Source organism: Canis lupus, chromosome 6, assembly GCF_048164855.1.
Source record: "Canis lupus baileyi chromosome 6, mCanLup2.hap1, whole genome shotgun sequence".
In the NCBI taxonomy this organism is placed as follows: Eukaryota; Metazoa; Chordata; class Mammalia; order Carnivora; family Canidae; genus Canis; species Canis lupus.
In genome coordinates this window covers 36,860,937-36,884,861 of record NC_132843.1, presented here as the reverse complement: position 1 = coordinate 36,884,861, position 23,925 = coordinate 36,860,937, and the positions used below count along the sequence as shown (strand labels likewise).

Sequence of the window (23,925 nt, the reverse complement as noted above, 5' to 3'; positions counted from 1 at the left end):
GGCGCCCGGCGACCGCGATCCCGAGCCCGACCGCAGGGGGCGGCGCGCCGCGCTCCCGGGTGCGCCAGGGCCCCGCTCCCCATTGGTCGTCAGCTCGGCGGGGGGGGCCGCCCCGGGCCCCGGGCACCTGGAGCCGCCTCTCCGCAGGGGAACCGGCGGCTGCCGGGCTCGGGCGCCCGGAGGTAACGGGTGCGGAGGGCAGGCCCGCGGCTGCGGCCGAGCTCCCGCGACCAGCCCTGCCCTGCCCTGCCCTGCCCTGCCCTGCCCGCCGCGCTCGGATGCCCCCTGCGCCCGCCCCGCCGCGCGGGAACTTCGCCCCGCCGCGTCCCCCGCCCGCCTAGCGGCGCCCCCTCGACCGCGCGCCCCCCGGGGGCCCCGGAGCCCCGCGCGTGATTGCGGGGCCCCCCCGGCGCCCGGCGCCCGCCGCGCCCCACCGTGCGCGAGCGGCCGCCAGGATGCGCTACGCGGACCCCTCGGCCAACCGGGATTTGCTGGGGAACCGAACTTTACTCTTCATTTTCATCTGCGCCTTCGCCTTGGTGACCTTGCTGCAACAGATCCTGTACGGCCGAAACTACATCAAGAGGTAAGAGGGTCCGGGCGCCGGTGGGGGTGCCCGGGGCTCGGGGGCGAGCGTCCCGAGTGGGTGAACCAGGGCTCAGCACTTGGCCGCCGGCCCCGCCGCCTTGGCTTTGGGTAACGGCGCCCCGCGGGAGGAGGGCGCCTGCTCAGCGCGGGCCGAAGGGGCCGGCAACTTTATTCTCTCCAGATAATGGGGCAGAGGTTACAATTACGAGCGGCCAAACTGATGACAAATCCATGTGATGCCCCGAGGGGCCGCAGGGGTCAGATACGCGTCTCCCAGATGGGCAGTGCCCCCGCCGTTGGGCTGGAGGGGAGCCCCCCCCCCCCCAGTGGAGGGCTCAAATCCCAATAGGGATTACCCTCTGAGTCCTGAACTTTTGTGGGGGCTCTTGGGAGAAAAGCATTTTTTCCCCCTTAGGAGCTCCAGGTTAGGTGGGGAGTGCTAGTGGGCTGGGACAGTGCCACAGGGACAGTCGATTTTCATAAACCAGTAACCACTGGGTGTGTGAAGCTCACAACCTGATCCCTACAGAAACAGATGGTTCGTGCTCATCCTCACACAGAAGGTCAGAGCTGCAGCACAAGTTAACTCTCCCCTGGTTGGGCCCTCTTCCCACCCCATCCGCACTCCAGCTCTGTTAAGAGAAAGAGCAGTAGGAGGTGTCACAGCCCTGGTCCCTGTGTGTGCGAAATGTCAGCGTTGCCTTCTGCTGGCAAGGAGAAACGCTTCAGGGCACTCTGCCTAGGGACAGCGCTGACCCTAGGGTACCCCCACATCAGAGCCTCTTTTAGAAAGAGCCTCCCTCTCGTTTCTCTCTTGGTACAGTTAGGCTACTTCTCCTTCCACATCCCAGAGCTGGGGAGAATGAGGCCCCTTCTCTGGGACATTTCTGTTCTCCACCTTCCCAGACAGCATTCTTCCCTGGTTGAAGCAGCTGATGAGCTCTGCAATGTGCTGGTGGCTTTAAAGGACATTTTCAGAGTCTCCTGGCCTGCTTGCATTGGCCTCCTCCTCTGGCTACTGCTGCCCCTCCAAGATAATCCCGTGCAAGGACCACTGGGGCTCAAGTGGCCTGCCGCAGCCCTGTTGGCCTCCACCTGCTGCACTTGGTTCTCAGCAGGGTGGCTTGGGTTCCTGCACCCAACTGGCACCTCCTCAGCGCTGCTGGGGCTGCTGGTATCCCTGCTGCCTTGTCAACAGTGGGAAAACATCAGTGCCCACATGGTAAACGCCAGCTCAACTCCTAATTGCTTGCTCTGGCAAGCCCTCCCTGGGCTTGGGGGGATGTGCCAGCTGCCCAGAGTTCAGCAGGCATACCAGGTGCCTCCCATCCTCCCTCAGAGAGATCCTGCACAGAGATCCTGACTCCCTGAATTCAGATACTACTTCTGAGGCCTCACACCAGGGATTTGGTTTAATCCAGCCAAGCAAGCAACACTTGCATATATCTGATCCTGGAAGGATGCTGTCGGGGTCTGTGAAGAAGAAGATTGTGTGATCCTGGTGTCCAGGAGGCTTGAGATCTATTTGGGGAAACAAAATGACCACAAATGATGAGATTGTTAGGTAGTAAGTGTTAAATTGTCTGAGGAAGAGGTACCAATGGGCTGGAGTAGTTAGGGAAGACTGCCTGGAGGAGGTACAACCTGAGTGGGCCCCTGAAGCAAGAGTGAGATTTAGATGGGTGTGTGGGGGAAAGCGTATGTCCAGAACCAAAGAGCATGTGAGCCAAGGTGCGGAGGCATGGCACCATCTCCTTTTACCTCTCCCCTGCCCGGACTACCCACTCACACACTCACCTCTCTTATTCCCGTATCTATAATCATAATGAACTGACCTGATGTAATTATTAGTCGGTGTCCCAGAAACACTTCATACTTGAGTGCTCCCCAAACAGAGGTCTTGGGATGACATCATGAGAGTCACCTGCAGATGCTTGGGCTCAGAATTGGGCTCTCTGGGGGTGGATCCAGTTCCTGCTGGTTATCAAGCTCCCCAGATGATTCCTAACAAGCTACTCCTGCTGCTCGAGACCCACAGTTCTTAAGGGAGAACAGTGTTAGCCTCCAGGCAACATCCAGAAACATTTTTGGTTGTCACACTGGGAGAGGAGAGTGCTATTGGCGACTTATGGGTAGAGGCCAGGGATGCTGCTAAGGACCCTGCACTGACTGCATCATCTGTCTCTGTCAAGAAAGCATTACCCAGCCCCAAATGTCTATAGGGCTGAAGTGGAGAAACCCTGCTCTGGAGTGAAATCTCCATGAGGTAGGGATTTACTCTGTTTTGTTCCCATTTGCACCCAGAGCACCAGATATGGCGCCTGGCACGTAGTAAGGTCTCAGTAAATATTGGACAATGAAAAAGTGATTGAAAGTGATGTGATGTGTGTGTGTGCACGCGCGTGTGTGTGCTTGTTCGCTTGCTTGTGCGCGTGTTTGCCCACGTGTGCCCGGGGTAATTGGAAGACACAGTAAAGAGATTGGTCCAACTGGTGTAAGGGAGAATGTGGAGAATAGGGATAGGTGTAATGTTCGGTGAGTCACTTCAGTGAGGTGCTTTGTGGGTTGGGAAGGCAGGCTGAACTGGGTTCATTCAGTCATAGGGAGCCACATGTGGTCTTTGAGGAGGGTAATGATATGATAAAAGCCACCAGGAAAGAGGGTGATCCTGGCTTTGCAAGGAGAGGTTAGTGATGGGGAGACACAGGGAGGCTATTGTTACAACCTGGTCAAAAGTGAGGAGTACGTGCCTCAGGGGGCAGACCCACTTTAGACCTCAAGGTGGCCACTCTTCATTTCTGTGCTGAGATGTGATGCATTCAGCAAAGCCTCCATTGTTTGCACCTCACAAAGAACCTAGGGGCACAAAGATGATGGGCTGTTTGGGTGAGAATCAGGGATAGATCTCATTAGAAAGGAGCGGGGCATGTGAGTCCATATGTGTTCTTTCTTTGGACGCCTGGCCTCTGCCCGTGCCATGCAGTGGCCACTTCAGGGTGGGTGCCCATGGGAGCACTCAGGACTCTGGGGGCCCATCTTGCAAACGGGAGGGGGTAAGGTGGGCAGTACATATGGCTCAGGGGGCACCGTGTCTCTGCAGGGAAAGTGCACACTCTGTGGATCAGGAAGAAAGAGCGTGAGACGAAGCCGTGGAGTTTGCTGTTGATGCTCTTGGCTTCCTCCTTCCTGTACTTGATTGAACAAATACTTAATAAAGATTTGCTATATGCTGACAGCATGCTATGTGCTGAGGACAATGGTGTGCCAGACGGACACAGTCCAGGCTCTCGGGGCTTGCAGGCTATCGGGAAGACAGAGAGACATGTAATACGTGCCGAAGCCAAACTGGAAGTCTGAGCTAGGGAGCCAGAGTGGATTAGGATGGCTTCAGGGTGCTGGAGGCACTTGAGGAGGTCTTAGAGAGAGCAGAGGGACTCATAAGCCTGTCAGGGGAGGAGGAAGGGAGGTGAAAGCCAGCCTGAATAGGAATATACTCCTGGGTGCAGGGGAGAGCTAAGAGATTCTGCATGCCGGGGGGGGGCAAGGGGTGGCGGGCAGGGCCTGATTATGGAGGCTCCAGTAGGAAACATGTGAGAAGGGGTGGGTCTGCAGGAAAGAGGGTCACAAATTTGAGTCTGGGACACTCACTGCAAGGAGACCCACATGGAGCTTTCCAGCAGCACCTCGGAAATGAGCTCCGGAGCTGTGGCTGGAAGAGAGCCAGGCTAGCAACGGACATTATTTAGTCACCATCAAAGTCAGTGTTTTTCCGACTTTTATAATTGTTATCCACAGGAAGAACTATGTCATACCCAGGGATCTACAACACACTCATATACACAGCCATTGGAAACAAACATTTTGTTGTTGTTGTTGTTGTTATTGTTGCTTGAAGATTTTATTTACTGGACACAGAGAGTTGCATGAGCATGCAGAGTGGCAGGCAGAGGGAGAGGGAGATGCGGACTCCCCACTGAACAGGGAGCCCTGGGATCATGACCTGAGCTGAAGACAGACGCTTAACCCACTGAGCCACCCAGGCGTCCCCAGAAACAACATTTTATGAAACGATATTTGTCCTTATTATAAGAAATGTGCTTGAATATTTTCTCTTCCACTTCATTAAAAAACAAACAAAAAACCTCTCAGCCTTAAAAAGGAAGGGAAATCTGATACATTACACAGATGAATCCTTTTTTTTTTTTTTTTTACAACATGGATGAATCTTGAAGACATTATGCTAAAATAAACCAGGCACAAAATGACAAATATGGTTCTACTTAGATGAGGCACCTAGATTAGTCAATTCATAGAGACTGAAAGTGGAATGATGGTTACCAGGGGCTGGCAGTGGGGTGGGAGATTGTGTTTAATTGGGCATGGAATTTCAATTTGGGAGGATAAAGTTTTGGAGATGGATGGTGGTGATGGCTGCACAACAGGTTGGGTCCACCAAATGCCACTGAATGGTAGATTCACAAATAGTTGAAATGGTAAATTTTCAGGTACACATATTTTACCACAATACAAGTCTAAAAAAATTATAGGGGTAAACTACCAAGTTGATTTTATGACTTGTTGGTGTGAAACCCTTAGTTAGAAAAATGCGGGTTCCCGTGATGAGGTTGGATGAAAGCACCCAGGAGAGAGCAGAGTGAAGGATGATGAAGAGGCACAGAGGAGTGCCTGCATCTGAGGGTCCAAGAGAAGAGAGCTGGCTCTGGAAGCTGAGGCTGCAGAGAGGTAGAGGGGGGACAGGTATTAAGGAAACCAAGGGATAATGGTGCCAGGCAGAGAGCAGTCACCTGTGATGCGCATGGCAGAGGGATCATGTAGGGTAAGGCCTACCTGAATTTGACAGCATAGGCAAGGACAGTTCTGGGGGTGATGGGTCAAAAGGGTTTTCTAGAATCAGGGGCATGGGAGTTGTACCCCTTTCCTGTAAGCCCTGCCCTACCATCAAGCTCATTCGTTAGAGCTAAGACCCTCATGTAAACTTGTAATCCTTAGAGTGCTGAGGACCAAAAGGGCTTACAATTTAAACAACCCTGGGATGCCTGGGTGGCTCAGTGGTTTGGTGCCTGCCTTCGGCCGGAGTGTGATCCTGAAGACATAGGATCTAGTCCCACATCAGGCTTCCTGCATGGAGCCTGCTTCTCCCTCTGACTTTGTCTCTGCCTCTCTCTCTGTGTCTCTCATAAATAAATAAAGTCTTTAAAAAAAGTAAATAGGGGATCCCTGGGTGGCGCAGCGGTTTAGTGCCTGCCTTTGGCCCAGGGCGTGATCCTGGAGACCTGGGATCGAATCCCATGTCGGGCTCCCGGTGCATGGAGCCTGCTTCATGTGTCTCTCCCTCTCCCTGTGTCTCTGCCTCTCTCTCTCTCTCTCTCTCTCTGTGTGTGTGACTATCATAAATAAATAAAAATTTAAAAAAAGTAAATAAACAGAGGGGCACCGAAAGGGCAATCGTTGCTTTTTGTTGTCATTTCTTCTTTAGTGAGAAAGAAAGGTCATTAGAGATTTTAAAATTTTATTTATTTATGTATTTATTTATTTACAATCTGGTCTCAACCTGCCTTTTAAACTTAATATCTGAGGAAGCCCAGATAGGCATCAGTCTTGCATGTTCCTCTTTTAGGTCAGTGAAGCTTTATAATTCTTCATAAGGATTTGAATATTGCTAGGCTTATTTCTAGCTGCATAGTTTTTACTGCTATTATAAAAATGTAGTTTTAAAAATTATATTTTCTAAGCATTGGTATATACTGCATATAAAGATATATAGACTAAAATATATATGGAGTATATATGGTATTTGTGTAGAGTTTGTAGCTAGTATATAGAAGCAAATTTAATTCTGTATTGATTTTATGACCAACAATCTGGATAATGTATATGTAATGACAATAATTTATCTGTAGAGTTTTCTGGGATTTTTAAAAAAATATTTTATTTATTTATTTTAGAGAGAGACAGTGAGCAAGAGAGAGAGCACAAGTGGAGGGAGAGGCGAGGAAGAAGGAGAAGCAGGCTCTTTGCTCAACAGGGAGCCTGGTGTGGGGCTCAATTCCGGGGCTCTGGGATCATGACCCGAGCGGAAGGCAGACACTTAACCCACTGAGCCACCCAGGCATCCCCTGGGACTTCTACATAGACATTTTTTTCCTTTTATCACAACCTTGTACCTTAATTTTTTTTCTTGTCTTATTGAGCTGATGAGGACCTTTGACACAGTGTTCAATAAAAATCTCATAGTGAATATCCTGGCCTTACTCCTGATTTTTTTTCTTTTTTAACTTTCCTTTTAAACAGCTTTATCAAAATATAATTTTCGCATTTTAAGTGTACAATTAAATGACTTTTGGTATGTTCACACCATTGTGCACCCTTCAACACAATTTTAGAACACTTTCATTACCCCAAAAAGAAACCCAGTACTCCTTAACCATCATTCCTCGGTACTCCCATTTCTCCTACTTGTAGAGAAGCATGCATACCCTAGCATATCTTCTGTCTTTGTATGTTAATTCTGCACATTTCATACAAGTGGAATCATATGATATGTGGTCCAATGACTGTCATCTGTCATTAAGCATAATGTTTTCAAGGTTTATCCATACTATAGCATGTGTCAGTACTTCATTTTAAAAAATATTTATTTATTGAGGGAGAGAGAGAGAGAGAGAGAGCACGTGTAGGCACGTGAATGCGAGTGGGGCTGGGGGTAGAGGCAGAGGGAGAGAGACTCTCAGACTCTGTGCTGAGTGTGGAGCCTGATATGAGCTTGATCTCAAGACCCTGAGATCATGCCCTGAGATGAAATCAGGAGTTAGCTGCTTGATCAACTGAGACACCCAGGTGCCCCAATACTTCATTTCTTTTTTTTTTTTTACTTCATTTCTTTTTGTTGATGAATAATATTCCATTGATAAATATACCGTATTTTGTTTGTTCATTCTTCAGTGGTTGGAACTGGGTTCTTGTTTTTGCAGTTGTGAATAATGCTGTGATGAGCATTTGTGTACAGATTTTTGCGTGGGCTTGCATTTGCATTTTTGTTGGGTATATACCTGCAAGTGGAATTGCTGAGATGTATGTTTTACCATTTGAGGGATTGCCAGGCCCTTTTCCAAGGTGGTTGCACCATTTTATACTCCCTCTAAGTAGTGCATGCATGAGGGTTCCAATTTTTCCATATTTTTAAAGATGTTCATTATCATCTATTCTTTTGAACATAGCCATCTTAGTAGTTTTGAAGTGATATTTCATTGTGGGCTTGATTTTGTATTTTCCTGATGACCAATGATGTGGAACATACTTCCTTTTTTTTTGGAACATACTTTCATGTGCTTCTTGGCCATTTGTATATTTCATTTGGAGAAATGTCTTTTCAGATCCTTTATCCTTTGCCCATTTTTAAATTGGGTGATTTGTCTTCTTATGATTGAGTTGTGAGAGTTCTTTATAGCTTCTAAATAGAAGTCCCTTATCAGATATATGATTTTCAAAATATTTCTCTTATTCTAAGGGTTGTATTTTTAGTTTCTTGATGATATCCTTTGAAGCATAAAAGTTTTTAAATTTTGATCGATTCTAATTCATATTAGATATGAAAATAATATATATTTTGTTGTGGTTTCTTGTGCTTTAGTTGCTACATCTATGAAATCACAGCCTATGTCCATTGCCCACTGTCACGAAGATTAGCCCCTGTGTTTTCTTCTAAGTTTTATACTTTTAGCTCTTATGTTGAGGCCTTTGACCATTTTGAGTTGATTTTTCTATATGCTATGATTAAACCTGATTTTATTTATTTATTTATTTATTTATTTATTATTTATTTATTTATTTATTTATTTATTTATTTATTTAAAGATCTTATTTATTAATGAGAGACACACACACAGAGAGAGGCAGAGACACAGGCAGAGGGAGAAGCACGCTCCATGCAGGGAGCCCAACGTGGAACTCAATCCCAGGTCTCCAGGATCAGGCCCTGGGCCTAAGGTGGTGCTAAACCTCTGAGCCACCCGGGCTGCCCAAACCTGATTTTAAAGAGTATGTGAAGGTACAGGTGTCTCCATTGTGTATTTCTGCTTTAGTTTTTTGGTTTTGGTTTTGGTTTTTTTGTTGATAACCTCTAAGAGATTAAGATGACTCCATTGTAGGGCTCGCTGACAAGTTTATTTGTTTTACTGTGTTTGAATATTAATTTTATAGATGCTTTTTCTGTCTGTCTTGGGTGATAGGTCGTTTTTTGCATTTAATGTTTTGATGTGATAAATTACATTAATAGATGTTAAACTTACAATTTTAGGGATAAACCCAGCTTATTCATGGTGTATTATTTATTTTCTGAGGTGAGATTTTATGGCCAGTGTTTTTATTTAAGATATTATATCTCGGGATCCCTGGGTGGCGCAGCGGTTTGGCGCCTGCCTTTGGCCCAGGGCGCAATCCTGGAGACCCGGGATCGAATCCCACATCGGGCTCCCGGTGCATGGAGCCTGCTTCTCCCTCTGCCTGTGTCTCTGACTCTCTCTCTCTCTCTCTGTGACTGTCATAAATAAAAAAAAAAAAAAAAAAAAGATATTATATCTCATGTTAGTGGATGATATTGGCATGTATTTTTCTTATATAATGCTGTCTCGTTTAGTCTTAAAACTAGTCTTGTAAGAGGCATTGGGAATATTCTGTCTTTATTCTGTGAGATGATTTATGCAGGTCTGAGATCATCGGTTCTTTGAAAGTTTGGTGGAATTGGCTTGTATAGCTGTCTGCACCTAATGTTTTCCTTGTGGGAAGACTAAGTTACCAATTCCATTTTTTTTAATGGTCAAAGATTATTTCTTCAACCGAAAAGGAGCATAGGCTGGATCTCTTTTGTCCTGCCTTTTGAGGAGAAGACTCTCCTGTATGCTTTCTTCCCTCCAGCCTTGCTCTCTCCTGCACTTGGAGGACGCAGATCCGGGCTGCCTGCATGTGGCTGGTGCAAGGCCTAAGACCTGAGGGTATGAAACTGGGTCAAGGAAAAGCACAGACTGACTCTTTGCTGTATCCAAAGTGTGCATTAAAAGGCTCACCTCATGGAACCAGCCCTACTCCTATTTGCCCTGAGAAACAGGCACAACCCCGGAGATGGGACCCAAGGGGCTGGAGGGTCTATCTAGCAGCTGATTCTGGATGGGGAGTGCGCCTTGGGGGGACCTGGTAGACGTGGATGGTCCTGCAGAGAGGGGAAGGGATGTTCAGCTGACTGGGTACCAGGGTGTGCACTGGGCAGAGCAAGGCTGGTCTTGAGCACCTGATGCAGGGCTGGGATTGAGGGCAGGAAGCCTGACACCCAGAGCACAGAACTTGTGGAGGCCCCCCTCTCAGGGCTCTCCTGTACCTGTGCGAGCCTGGGAGAAGGGGCTGCCCTCGGTGTTGGGCTTTGGAAGCCTTGCTTGCCCTCTCGCATCCTGACCCTGACCTGCTGTGTGCCCAGTCCATGCTTGGTCATGTGTATCAGTTGCCTGTCCCTTCCTCAGATGACCCCCAGGGTCACAGTGTGGTCCTCACACTCGTCTCCTCTAGACTTCTCTTGGTCCCGTTCTTTTCTTTTTGACCTTTGTGCTCTCCAGGGAAATTGTACCTCTTACAGGACTTAGCATCTCTTCTGTGACTTATCCCTACCCACTCACTTCTCCTCTAACACTCTCTCAGCCAGAATGTCTCAACTTTAGCTCTTTGCCCTGTGTGTAAGGACTCCTGCCCCCTCCCCACCACACACAGGTGGAGGATTCATCAGGTAATGATATTAATTATTAACAATCTCTTAAGGGTTGGTGAGCCAGGCTCTGACCTAAGGAGATAATCTTAGATGCGGATGCTTTCATTGAATCCTTACAAGAGTCCTGTTAAACAGATGCAATCATCCTCATGTAATACTCACTCAGAGAGGGTAACTTGTGTAAGGTTACACAGCTTGTAAGACCCTTAAAAGTGATGTTTTATCCACCTCTGAATTCCCAGGACCTAGCGCAGTGACTGATATTGATTATTGAACGAATAGATGCGTACAAAGGGAACCTCTAGGTGTGCCTGGGAGGTGGGTGGCTGTGTCCGTTAAGCCTCTGACTCTTGATTTCGGCTCAGGTCATGATCTCAGGGTCATGAGATCAAGCCCTACTTGGGGCTCCACCAGGCTACTTGCCCCTCTCCCTCTGCTCCTCCACCAACTCTAAAATAAATAAATAAATAAATAAATAAATAAATAAATAAATAAATAAATAAATATCGTCTTTTTTTTTTTTTTTTTTTAAAGGAACCTCTAAACTTTTCCTAATACTTGCCAAACATCAATTAAATGTGCACTCAGCTTTGTACTGGGGGTGGGGTGAGCTGTTACTAAAGAATTATTAGATATGATACATGTTCTTAAGGAACTTAGGACACACATAAAGAGACAAACATGGAACAGGTACACAACCGAATCAATAAACTTGCAGTCGTGTGGCACAGGTGATAAAGCTTGTACGTTTCAAAGGAGTAGCCATTACGATGAGGAGTAGCCCGGCAGGACCTGATGTGGATTTTGGAGAGCGAGTGTATTTCAGGGCGTGGTTCTGGGGGACAGGCTGGGGTGTTAAGGCTGCAGGAGCAGGAAATGGAAGCCACCGAAGGCTTTTGAATTTCTTTTTATGCCCTGGTGCTCTGTGAGGCGATGGCCTCTCTCGTCTTGGGTTGGTGTTCTGCAGGGTGAGAGGATGGCCAGGAGGGCTGTTCTCTCTTCCAGCTCTGATGAGGTGGGTCAGCCCCTCAGCCCAAAGGCTTGGGCCAGGCTTTGCGGGCCCCGTTTGTGAGAGGCCCCCGGGTCCTCCAGAGATGGGAGATGGGAACGAGGTCACTAGGCCAGGAGATGCGGGTGGGACACCTTGCATCGAGGGTGCTGAGGTTACTGGGAGAACAAAATGTGTCTGTGCTCACTCCAGCCTGAGATCATATCCGGTTTGCGCTGCTTCTGCTGAATCTCTGAGCAAAGGAACCCAAGCCTCCCTCCTCTCCCCTAGGACACCAGCTTTCCACTCCACCCCACCCCATCAGGCTGAGGATCAGTAGTTCTGGGATCATCATTGCTGTTTCCCCAGAAATAAACCCTAGGCCCCCCTCTCCCAGAAGAAGTCTTAAAGGACTCAAGACTCCCCCAGTGTTTTCTCTTTCTTCCATGTCAGGCTGGGTTGCTGTCATGACACAAGTTCATTACTCTGCGTCCTCTTCCCATCACCAGAGCATGCAGAGCTGATGGTCCCACCTCTGTGGCCTCCCACCCAGAGCCCTCTAGCTGGTGGAGGTGCCATTCTGCACGTCCAGTCTCCACCTCCTCTTGGTTAAGCTAGATTAATTGTCTCATTCGTTCATTCATTCATTCGTTTGTTTTTTCATCCAGTAAGCATAACTCGCATGCCCTTTATGTATCAGGTCTTTGGTGTCCAATGTAATAGCCACTAGCCATGTGTGTCTATGGAACACTGAAAATGTGACTAGTCTAAACTAAGATGTGCTGTGTGTGAGTATAAAATACACACTAGATTTCAAAGACGTAATCTGAAAAAAGATGTAACATATCTTTTATATTATTAATTTTTAAATTGATTATATGTTGAAATGATATTTTGAATGTTTTAGGTTAGATAAAAATATATTATTAAAATTAATTTCACTTTTTTTTTAGAGACCTTTTTATTTTGAGAATTGTAGATTCACATACAGTTGCATGAAATAATACAGAGAGAATCTGTATGCCCTACTCCTGGTTCCCCAGATGGTAACATCTTGCAAAATTATAGTACAGTATCACAACCAGGAAATCAACATTGATACGATCCATCAACCTTATTCAGATTTCACTAGTTTTACACGCATTCGTCTGTGTGTAGTTAGTTCTATGGGCGTTTTATCATGTGTTTTATATTTTTTATTTTTACCTTTTTATAATGTAGCTACCAGAATCTTCTAGATCACATACGTGGCTCCTGGCGTATTTCTGTTGGATAGGACTACTCTAGTAGTCTATAGTACTCTAGTCCTTGGTTGCCAAGATGTATGAAACAAGTTTCTTCTTTTTTTTTTAAAAAAGATTTTATTCATTCATGAGAGACACAGAAAGAGAGAGAGGCAGAGACATAGGCAGAGGGAGAAGCAGGCTCCATGCAGGGAGCCCGATGTGGGACTTGATCCTGGGACTGTGGGATCATGCCCTGAGCCGAAGGCAGACGCTCAACCGCTAAGCCATTCAGGTGTCCCAACAAGTTTCTTCTCAAGGAGCTCTTAGGAGAGAAGGACGAAGCTTGTAAACTCTGCTAACATGTTAAGGGCCACGTGGGCTGGGGTTCCAGGCAGAGAGACTCCTAGGGCCTCAGACCATGTGGAAGCCTGTGTCTTACTTAAATGGATAAAGGAGGCTAGTCTTTTGACAAAGAATGGGGGCTTTAGTCTTTCCCACCTGGCTCCCCCTTTCTCAACCCCACCCTCTGCCATGCCCCCTCCTTCCTCTGCAGAGTCACAAAGGGTTACCCCAGTGCCCCACAGAGCCAAGCGTGGGGACCACTGCCCAAGGCTGAGGATTTGAATAGAGTCTTTTATTATTATTATTTTTTAAGGTTTTATTTATTCACGAGAGACACACACAGAGAGGCAAAGACATAGGCAGAGGGAGAAGGAGGCTCCCCGATGTGGGACTTGATCCTGGGACCCCGAGATCATGACCTGAGCCGAAGGCAGGTGCTCAACCTCTGAGCCACCCAGGTGCCCCTGAATGGAGTCTAGAAGGAGTATGATTCTGCCCTAGAGGATTAGAGAGGCAGGATCCATTACACCAAGGGTGTGGTCAGGTAGGGCGGCTGTAACAATGTACCACAGACTGGGGGGCTTCAACAGGAAGTTACTGTCACGCGGGGCTGGAGGCCGGACGTCTAAGACCAAGGTGTCGGCTGGGTTGGTTCCTTCTGAGGCCCTTGAGGGAGAATCTGTCCCATGCCTGCCCCGTCATTTCTGCTGGCTTGCCTGTCACCTTTGGCATTCCTAGGCTTGTAGATATCTCCCTTCATCTTCACAAGGCGCTCTCCCTGTGTGCATGTCTGTGTCCAAAGTTCCCCTTTCTGTATGGACACCAGTCATACTGGGTTAGGCACCCCTGCCCCCCCAACCCTGGGCATGTCCTCATCCTAGTTGAACTCATCACATCTGCAATGACCCTATTTCCAAATAACGTCACCTTCACTGGTGAGGACTTCAGTGTAACACACAGTTCAACCCCTAAGAGTCCCAGCATCCAGCAGGAGCAAAGGCTGGTGCAGGAATGAAATGATGGGGGGAAGTTCAGCCAGACGGGGTTCCCCAGGTTTGGGAGAGAATGTGGGCTGCTAACCTCAGAGAATCTGGGTGGTGTCATGAGATGGAGAAGATAGGGTTAGTGGGAGCTCTTAAAAGAGAGCAGTTGGCAGGAATGTGTGCATGAGTGAGTGTGTGAGGGGACGACCCCGCATGTCCCCCATGTCTGAGGAGGCAGAGGGTCTCCACCCTGTTCACTGTGGTCCGCTGTGGGGGGGCCTTAGTGCCAGAGGACAGCTGGAGGGCTGTGTGTATACCCCAACCCCTCTGTCACCCCATGCTCCTCCTGCAGCAGCCCCTCTTGGAAGGGGAGTTGTGGAGCGCCCGCCCAGCACCTGACATTTGAATGTGGGCCTGGAAGCCCCAGACTCCTCTGTGGCGTATAGACGTGGGGGCAGGGTGGTGGTGGTGGCAAGTTGGTCTCTGAATTGTGCCTGGAGCTTGTCTGGTGTCTGCCTCTGACCCCTCCCATGTCTGGCTGTCCCTGTGTGCACCCTGTCACCCCCCACTTTGGCCCTAGCACTATCAATACTCTGGCCCAGCTGCTTCTTAGGCAGGGGCCTTTGCAGAGCCTTGGACGGTCTCAGAATCCAGGAGCCTCTGCTCCCTGGGGCAATGGGTTCTTGGCCTGGGGTTCTCAAGGAGGCCAACCCTCTGCCACCTGTAGGGTAGCACCTCTGGAGAGGATGGTACCCCCCACTCCTCTCTGCCCTTGGGAAGCCCCCACCTGCTGCAGCCTTCCTCTTGCCCCAAATAAAAGTCCCCGCAGGTGAACCCTGTGGATGATTGCACTTCCCTTTCTCCCAGAAGGTTCTTCTGGGGGGAATGTTACCATCTGGCCCATGAGTCACTGGTGAGTCAAGAGTGGGACCAGGCTGCGTGAAGGAGCACGTGGAGCCTGGTAGTTATGCCCATTAGTCCCACTGAAACAGCTTCCCAGCTGGTAGGCACTTCCACTTTGACCTGGGTGGGAAGGTCCTGGCACCTCCTTGGAGAGACCTTGTCTGACCAGCACCTTCTGTAGATCAGAGCTGGGGGGGCGGGTGGGAGAGGGCCTGGCGCTCACAGACTCCAGGCTGCCTGGCTGAGTTCTGGACTCCTCAGAAGATGATGTGGGTCCCACCTCCCTCTTAGGTGGCTTTATGGGAGTACAGAGAGGTGGTGCTGCTTCTCCGAACTGATGCCCTGTCCTGCAACCTGCACTAGCTCACTCGGCCCTAAACTGCTCAGAGCCTCTTGCCAGCCCCAGAAGAAGCCATAATACCCCCTCAGGGCCGCCATGGGTGCTGCTGCTCTCCTGGAACATTCTTCTTCGGGAGCCACCTGCTGCCTCATCCCCCACTTCCTATCCTGCTCCGTGACGGCCCCTTCTTGGAGAGGCTCCCTGACCACGCTGTGTGGATGAGCACCTCTCAACACCCACCCCAGACCCCTTATCCTCCTCACTGCCCTTTATTTTTCCCATAGCGCTTGTCAGCCTCTGACCCACTACACATTGTGTCCCGTTAGTGCATTGTCATCGCGTCTGTCTCTGTCTGGTAGAGATTAAGTGTCACTGAGACAGGACTTTTTCTAGCCTGCACCCAGCCTGGCAGGGCTGTTCGATAAATATAGAATATAATAAATAGGGACACCCAGGTGGCTCAGTGGTTGAACATCTGCCTTTGGCTCAGGGCATGATCCCTGGGTCCTGGAGTCAAGTCCCACATCAGGCTCCCCGCGGGGAGCCTGCTTCTCCCTCTGCCTGTGTCTCTGCCTCTTTCTCTGTCTCTCTCTGTGTCTCTCATGAATAAATAAAATCTTTAAAAAATCTTAAAAAATATAATAAATATTTGAGATATACCTAATCTATAAAAAAATAAAACTAGTGTGAAAATAAAGGAAAAATATCCTCGATCAGCTGCGAGGTCCAACACAAGTGACTTGCTGACGAATGATGGAAAAGTGGTTCTACTTTTTCTTTCACAAACTTGCTGTGATGGGAGGAGTTCGTTCATTCCCTTTTCCTCTTTTCATTTAACCTTATCTGCCAGCTGGTGGGAAAGGGCGTCTCATCCTCGAAGTGCCTGCCACCCCCACCACCTGCCCCACCCTCAGTTTGCATGGATCAGATCAGCTGGGGGTCCCTGAGCCACCCCAGCCTGGGTCAGCCTGCTCACTTCTCCCTGGAGGCTCCTGGAGCCCTGGGTCCTGCCCCCGGGGCTGCCCCCTGGCTGGGGCCTTTTTGAGGCCCTGCTGTCTGCTCAGAGGGGCTATTGAGGGAGAGCCCCAAACCACCACAGCAGGCTTCCCGGGTGGGGCATCTTCTGCCAGCAGCCCCCATCCTGGCCCTGAGGCCATGCCTTCCCCTCCTGGTTCTCAGGGAACCGGGAAGGTCTCAGCCCTTGCAGCCGGGCGCTGAAGGAAGAGGAGAGAAAGCCCAGCTCCCTTCTTGGAAATGGAGACAATAAATAATTCAGTCCGCCCACAAAAGTTAAGTACTGATGTTTTCTGAATGACTGACTTCTTTTATTATTTTTTTTGCCACGTGGAGTCAACCCAAGTTCAGCCTGGAGCAGGTCAGGCATGGACGTTCCCACTGCCTGTGTCATTTGGGGGGCGAGTGGGTGAGAAGGGGGTGGTCACAGGCCCTGGGCTTCCTGTGTGGGCTCGTCTGTGGGGCAGGAGGCTGAGGGAGGCTGAGCCAGGCCCCCAGGACTGAAGGCCCTCGGGTGTGCTCCCCACTGCATAATCTGGCATGGGATCCACCAGGTAGTGGGTGGCACAGTGACTGAAATGGGTGTCAGGTCTCCTCCGAGCTCCCACTGGCTGCTAGGTCACTTCTCAGACTATGCCTCGGTGTCCTGGGCTGTGACGGGTGATGCACACTTGTCTCAGGGGCCCCAGGGATGGGGTGGGGGTCCTCAGACTGCATCTGGTCTGCACAGCATTTCCACCCTGAATTCAGGGACAGCACTTGAACAGTGGGGCTACCTGGACGCCCACAGAGGGTGCTGGGTGGGCCCCGAGGACACAGCTCAACTCCGTGATGCTTTGGTCAAGGACTCTGGAGACATCTGAGACAGCTCTTCTCACTTGAAAGATGGGAACTGAGAGCCACGAAGGTTTGCCTAAGGTCATGTGGCTCATTAGCGGCCCGTCTGGGTTGACCAGACAGCCACTCTGACAACCACCGCTATCCCATCCCTCAGTTTAGGGGCTATTGATTATCAAGGGTTTTATTAAAAATTTGTTTCTCCTTTCATTTGTCTCTTTCACATTGAGTTTTCCTTTTTATTTTTCTTTTTTTTTTTTTCTCTCTTTGTTTTGACTTTGAAGATTAAACGTGCCAATTGGCGGTCTTTCATTGTCCATTCATATTTCAGGGCAAGCCAGTCTCCGGAAGGTTCATGGGAGCTCTGTGAGGTGGGCATTGTCTCAGGACAATGGTTCTCAGCTAGGGGTTTGGCCTCCCAGGAGGGACACTTGGCAACGTCTGGAGACGTTTTTGATCATCCCAACAGGAGGATGGGAGATGAGGTGCTCCTGGCATGTAGAGGGTAGAGACCGGTGAGCAGGGGGTGCAGCTCTGCACCGCACAATGCACAGTTCAACCCCACAACCCAGACTGACCCAGCCCCAAATGTCAGCAGCGCCTGGTGGAGAAACCCTGTGCTAGGACAATGGGGTGACACAGCCCTCTTCCTAATCCCCCAACCTTTGTTTTCTTTTGACCTGGTCTGGTTTCCTCCCCATCCCACCTTTGCCACCTAGGGGGGGTAGGGTGTAGGGTGGGTGGGTTTCACATTAGGTCCGGGTATGACAGAAACTACAGAGCTTCTAGGGATCAGCTCCCTGGAGCGCAGCCTCGCACCACATGTGGGGTGGGCCAGCTGAGGGCCCACACGGCATGGGCTTGAGGGGGCCTGCATGGGCGAGTGTGTGTGGGGGGTTGTCCAGCTGCTCCTCCTACAAACCTAAAACTGTCCTCCCACATTCAGCCTCACTTTGCATTCCTACCCTCAGTGGCCCCGGCCCCCTGATTCCAGAGCCTTCTTGGGTGGTGCTCAGGGCATAGATTGGCTCCCTGTAAACCCAACTGGGTCCCACTCTCTCGGGTCTAGGGGAGTGAATTGCCCATGTGTTTTTCATCCCCCACAGTGCTGTCCCTGGCCTGTCTATCGCCTCCTCTCCATGCTCACATCCTCTATTCCTTTGCTGTCCTTGCATCCAGGGACGGGGCGGGAGCAAGGATAACCCTGTGTGTTGAGTTCCTCATCTTCAACCAGGACGTACACATGTGCCCTGGCGGCCGATTTCATGAAGGGCTCTGTGGGTGCCTGGCCCCTGGGAGGGCAGGGTGCTGGCAGCCCCCCACCCCGCCCCCACCAGAATAAGTCTCTAGCGGGGGGGGGGGGTGGCGCCCACATAGGTGGTAGCAGAGCTCTACAGCCTTGACCTTGCTAAGCCTCAGTGTCCCCAGGTTCGTAGCTCTGCTGGGCAGGGCGGAAGAAGGGGATGGATGTAAGCGAGGGGAGAATGCGGTGGGGGCTGTGGTTCATGATGGTCCCCCGCCGGATGAGGGTGAGGTCGGCGTGAGGGTCTCATGCCTGATGACGATGACAGAGAGGTTCGGCGGTACATGGGTGGAAGGCAGCGTGTGGGCCTTGAGTACCGACTGCCTCGTTTTCTCGCCAGAGGCCCTCACTTTGGTTGGCAGAGTGGTGACCAGCTGGCCAATTGGACGGGGCTCCCTAATGTCACGGACGACCCAGCAGTGCAGAGCAGCAGTGACTCCAGCTCCAGGTACAGATGGCGGTGGTAGGTGACCGGGGAGGGGGGCGGCCCGTCCTGGGGTGACCTCGTAGCCCCTGACCCAGGGGCCACCCCCAGAGCTACTACCCTCAGGGAAGAAGCAGGCTCAGCACCAGGGCTTGAAGCTCACGTCTCCTGTGACAGGAGAGTGAGGGCTAGGACCCAAGCATGACAAGTAGGGACTCCGTGGCCTGTCTCTGTGAGTGGGCGAGCGGGGAGGGGTGCGGAGGGGTGCTGGCAGCTCTCAGGCTTCCATCCGAGGTGCAGGCTCCCGCTCCATCCCTGCTGCAAGGATTTGGGATGTCAGCCCACAGATGTGTGTAGGTTTGCACATGGGGGCATCAGGGTGGGGGTAGGCCATGGGGTCTGCTCCCCTGGTACCCACCGTGCACATAGTTCCTACTCTGCCCCCTGGGCCAGGTGACCTCAGCGGGGGGAGAACCGTTCCCATCAGGATGGGGCCGAGACTTGACCTTCATGCCATTGCATGGTTACCTTTTGCCCTACCGGCGTGTTTGGAGCTTGATCAGTAATAGGGGCCTCCGTGTGCCCAGGAGCCCAGTGTTTGTGGAATGCATGAAAATGTAGTGTCCTGGGGAGGGGAGGGGGGCGAGATGCTTTCTCCAGGTGTGGCTGGAACTTGCCAGCTAAGGGTTTCCAGGGGCCAATTCAGTTGTTTGGTCCCTTGATTCTGCTAAGCACATGTGCTGACGCTCAGGTCCGTTTCACTGGGAAAGAGACCTGAGTTTTTGCTTTTGTCAGTTTTGACACCAAAACATGGAATTGACCCTGTAGAGGAGAAGTTCATGTGTTTTTTCAGGGATCCTCAATATATATGATTCTGTTCAGTGCTTTTAAAAGTAAACATGTGCTTCCAATGTCAGAAAAATGTCAGCAGAGGGGGTCAGGGGGTGTTGGGCAGTGTTCCCACCAGACAGACCTCAGGGTGCGAGCCAGCTTCAGGGATCCAGATTTTCTTCTGGCTGGTTCGTTCCATATATGTGTGGTGGGGGCTCTGGCCAACCACTAGACCCCTGGGAAGTCACCAGTGAGAGCAGGGCGTCCAGAGTTGTCCCTTCCAAGCATCTCACGTCCAGATGGGGGGTGGTCTCTAGGTAAGGTCTCAGGTGTCTGCCTTCCCGGGGAGGACTCTTTGAAGAGCTAACTGGGAGGGCTGGCTAGAGGGTGCCAATCAGCAGAGCAAGATCGGACAGGCCCCTGGGGGAGACACCAGCCAGAGCTGTGCTTGCACCTTGTCCTGTGGCCCGCGGTCTTTCTCTCTCCTCCTCCTCTCTCTCTCTCTCTCTCTTTTTAAGATTTTATTTATTTATTCATGAGAGACACACAGGCAGAGACACAGGCAGAGCAGGCTCCCTGCAGGGAGCCCAATGTGAGACTCGATCCCAAGATGGGGATCACGCCCTGAGCGGAAGGCCGACACTCAACCACTGAGCTACCCAGGTGCCCCTCTGCTCCTCTCTCTCAGGCTGCTGACTTCTCTGCCTCTCTGCCCAACCTCTTCTCCCCAGTCTTTCTTCCTGCCACCCTTTCTTGCTCCCTGTCTCCTGCCTCTCTCCCACCTCCTTTCTTCACTAATCCCTCCTTCACTTTGCCTCCCTCCTCCCCTCCCCCAGTGACCGAGGACAGCTCCCCCCATGCTTCCCTGTCACCCCCCCCCCATGCTTCCCTGTCACCCAGGGCCAGAGCCACCGCTGGCCTCTACACATTTGGCTTTAGCACGAAGGCACCCTTTATCCAGTGTGCTCCCCAGCTCAGTTGATTTGCTTCTGGAGAGCCACCACTGGACCTTTGAGCCCCCCTTAGTTAGTCACCGAACAAATGTGATGAGCGCATATCCCAACTTCTTCTGGGGTGGTTCCAATATCAGATGGCAATTTATGGTTGACCCCCACCTCCCCCTGCCCCCATCCCCATGTTACTATCACGTATGTGGGAAACCATAAAATGTATGGTTCCCATGTGTGGGAAATAATGGCTAATGTAATTAGAACTGAACTGTATGTTGGAGATTTTTTGTTTTTTAAAATTAATTAATTAGTTTATTTATATAAATTTTTAACCTCAGTGTAGCAGTAGTTCCTGCCATCTTTCTAATGGGTAGGATAGTCCTGGCAGCGCATTTGCAGGGCTTGGGCAGGATCGAATGCTGCTGTGGGATTTGCTCTTCAGGATAAAAGCAAAGCATCTCAGGGAACAGCTCTCCACGCCAGAAATGTGGGATGTACTTTATGGTATCATTCAGCTACTGAAAAATGCAGTGCATGCCCTATTTTGTGATCTATAGTTGTAAGATGTGTCGCAGTGAGGTAAAGTATGTTATTTATTATCAACACAGTTGGAAGGGAAGTTGAGAAGTGCCGTATAGAACCAGAGGATAAAGAAAGGCAGGAAAAGCAGATGACTGATCAGTTGTATATTCAAACAGGAGCTGCAGGAGAAAGGGCAGGTCCAAGTGATTGGTCTGGAAAACTCTAAATAAGACCACAAAGAACATGCAGGGCAGACAGTGCTCATAATGGCTGTGGTCAGGTCTTCTCATTGGACATGAGTTAGGGGATGTCCAGGCCTGATTGGAAAGCGTGCGAGTGATAAAGTATACATCGACATACAGCTTTATTAATTTCAAGTGCAGGCCTAACCATGTCCAGTTAGAGTCCTTAGGGGAACTGTCTCAGTGAGAAGATCAGAATCATTTTTAATTGGCAAATGCTGCTATTGAAGCGGGTGCCTTGAACAACCGGGAAGATCTCGGAAGATAGCTCTCATCCGGGTATGTGTTCGAGTTATGTGTATAATGTTTCCACTTCCCCCACTAGGCAGTGGTCCTGCTCCTGGTCCTTTGAACCCCTCAGCACCCAGTCTGGCAGCTAGCGTGAAGGGGCCCAGTTGATGTTAATGGAATAGAAGAATGATGCAAGCAGGTGCATAGTAGAGGCTGCTGGTACAAAAGCAGACCTACATGTCGGTGTTCCCGAATTCTCCCTTAGAGATGTCTTCCTTTGAATGAATCTGTCTCTGACACAGTCTTTGAAAATTAATCCCGGAGGGCAGACACTTTGAATCATAAACCCCTTCAGAGTTTGGAATGATTGGAGAACGTTCTCTTGAGAAGAGCAGGTTACTACCTACCCTACTGGACCATCTGGGCCTTCTGGGTGGCTGGGTGGGGGAGGGGAGCCTGTAGGAGGGGGAGGGGGCTGGCTCAGAAGGAGGGAGAGAGCAGTGAGGGCAGTTCATATACTTCTGCAGTAAGTGCCCGAGAAGCCGTCCCAGACACCTCCCACAGGGCATCGTTGCAGTTGTGGAATGGTAGATGACCGGGTAGGGAGGGCTCTCGTCCTCCAGTCCTCCAGGGCCAGCCTGCTGCCTCCCCACTGCCCTCTGGCCAGGCCCCCCACTGCCTTCCCAGGGACTGGCCAGAGGGCAGGGGGGCGGCAGCAGCGCCCTTGGTGGTTGAGGTCCCGCAAGCTGGGCAGTGGGGCAGCCGCTGGCTCAGCCTGTCCCAGGGAAAGGACCGAGTGTGAGGGGCTGAGGGCAGCTGGGGCCAGGAGCCCGCTGGGTGCTGACTCTGAGCCAGGCCTGCACCACAGCACAAAGGGCTTTGCTCAGCTTCTCCCACCAGGACCCTGCTCCACATCAAGTGCTTATCATCCCGCCAGGGTCCACCTCCCACCCCTCCTCCTCCTTGAAGCCTTTCCGGAGAGCCCCTTTCACTGTACCTCTGTAAGAAGCTTCTACACGGGGGGCTGTTTCTGTCATTTCACACGCAGACTGTTCTCCAGCAAGCGCATGTGAACTTCTTGGTGTTCGCTCAGGCATTTCCCAGATCCTGAGAACCGACCTGGACCACCTGAGCTTGCATCTCCAGGGCCCTCCAGAACCTCCAGTTCCAGACGCAGCCCACCGGCGGCCTGGCCAGTCGGCCTCACCGGCCCCTCGCCCAAATTCTGCACAGCCTTCACCCTCCCGGGCTGCCTGTTCCTCCCCACCCGTTCCTGGGATAGCATTCTCCCTGCGTGGCTGGGCTTCCAGGTTAGGGCACAAGGGACTTCTCAGGTGGGAGGGTGGCACGGCCAGGGGAGAAAAGAGCAAGCCCCAAACTGATGATTTGAGAGACTCTGCTTCACTGAAGACTGAGCTGGGTGCATGTCTAGGGCCTGGGCCGGAGCCCCTCACTCTGGGGGGAGGCCTGGGTGTGTGTCTAGCAGGTGCTGTGTGCAATGTGGGGGTTGGGGTGGTCATATTTCAGAGCTGGAATTCAGTTTAGCATTTCGTTACGGTGTGTTCAGGTGTTCCCTAATTGTTTCATGACGGTGAATAATTAAGTAATAAATCGCGTGGCACAGGCAACGAGCGTGCCAGGAGCTCTGTGTGGAGGTCTGAGGTACTTTGGGGGAGGGGCAGGCCTTGGCTGGCATCTCAGCAGGCGGCGCCCCTGGCCAAGTGCTGTGAGGCCTGTGTGCCAGACACGGTGCCGGGCACCCGCACCTGCTCCTGCACGTCATCCTCACCCTCCAGTGCTTGAGGTCATTGCCCTCATTTTCCAGGTGAGGAAACTGAGTCACGACTCAGAGGTGGTGGATGCTGGAGCCAGCACAAACTGCATCCCGTGTGACTCCAGGGTCCCAGGGTTGAGGGGCCATGCTAGACAGAGGGATCCTTCTTCCTGGGCTGTGCACAGGCCAACTGGGTAGGGTTTGGGGTTCTGCTCCATGTCTAGGGTCTCTCATCCCCCGATCCCCCCATCTGCTGTGTCTTTCCCCCACCTGCCCTGCACTTAGTGATTTCTTGATGCTTTCCTCTGACAAATGCTTCCTTGCACCTGCTCCCAGAGGTTCGACTTTTCAGAGAGGAGCCCTGGGGTCAAGGTTACCCGGGGGTGGTTGGGTGGAGAATTTTCCATCCTGGACTTGCAGGTGTGGTGACAGCTGTGGCAAGCCTGGCACCCTCATGCCTGACCTGTGAGTGCAGCTTAGCATTAGCCTTTCTGGTGGATTGTTAAGTCTGTGGGAAAGGACAAAAAAATAAATAAGAAGAGGGATGAAGGCTCCATCCAACTGGGAAGAATTGGGAGAATGTTTGGCAGGATATTCTGGGCTGCATGCCGGAAAAGCAAAACAAAGATGGTGCAGCTTCCCCATCTCCTACATA

The 23,925-nt window shown here is 51.0% G+C and overlaps 1 protein-coding gene across 3 annotated transcripts in view; it reads left to right on the top strand.

Annotated features, from left to right (window-relative positions):
* The first annotated feature begins 395 nt into the window (after positions 1-395).
* ST8SIA5 (ST8 alpha-N-acetyl-neuraminide alpha-2,8-sialyltransferase 5) overlaps positions 396-23,925 on the top strand; it is a 64,172-nt gene continuing 40,642 nt past the window's right edge. The window contains exons 1-2 of one of the 3 annotated variants that reach the window (XM_072829495.1): positions 396-586; positions 18,637-18,744. In XM_072829495.1, coding sequence (XP_072685596.1) covers positions 456-586; positions 18,637-18,744 — 239 coding nt within the window. In that variant the 5' untranslated portion in view covers positions 396-455. Of the gene's footprint in view, positions 587-17,458; positions 17,509-18,636; positions 18,745-23,925 lie in introns of those variants that run through there. The other 2 variants (XM_072829496.1, XM_072829497.1) reach the window with 2 other exon arrangements.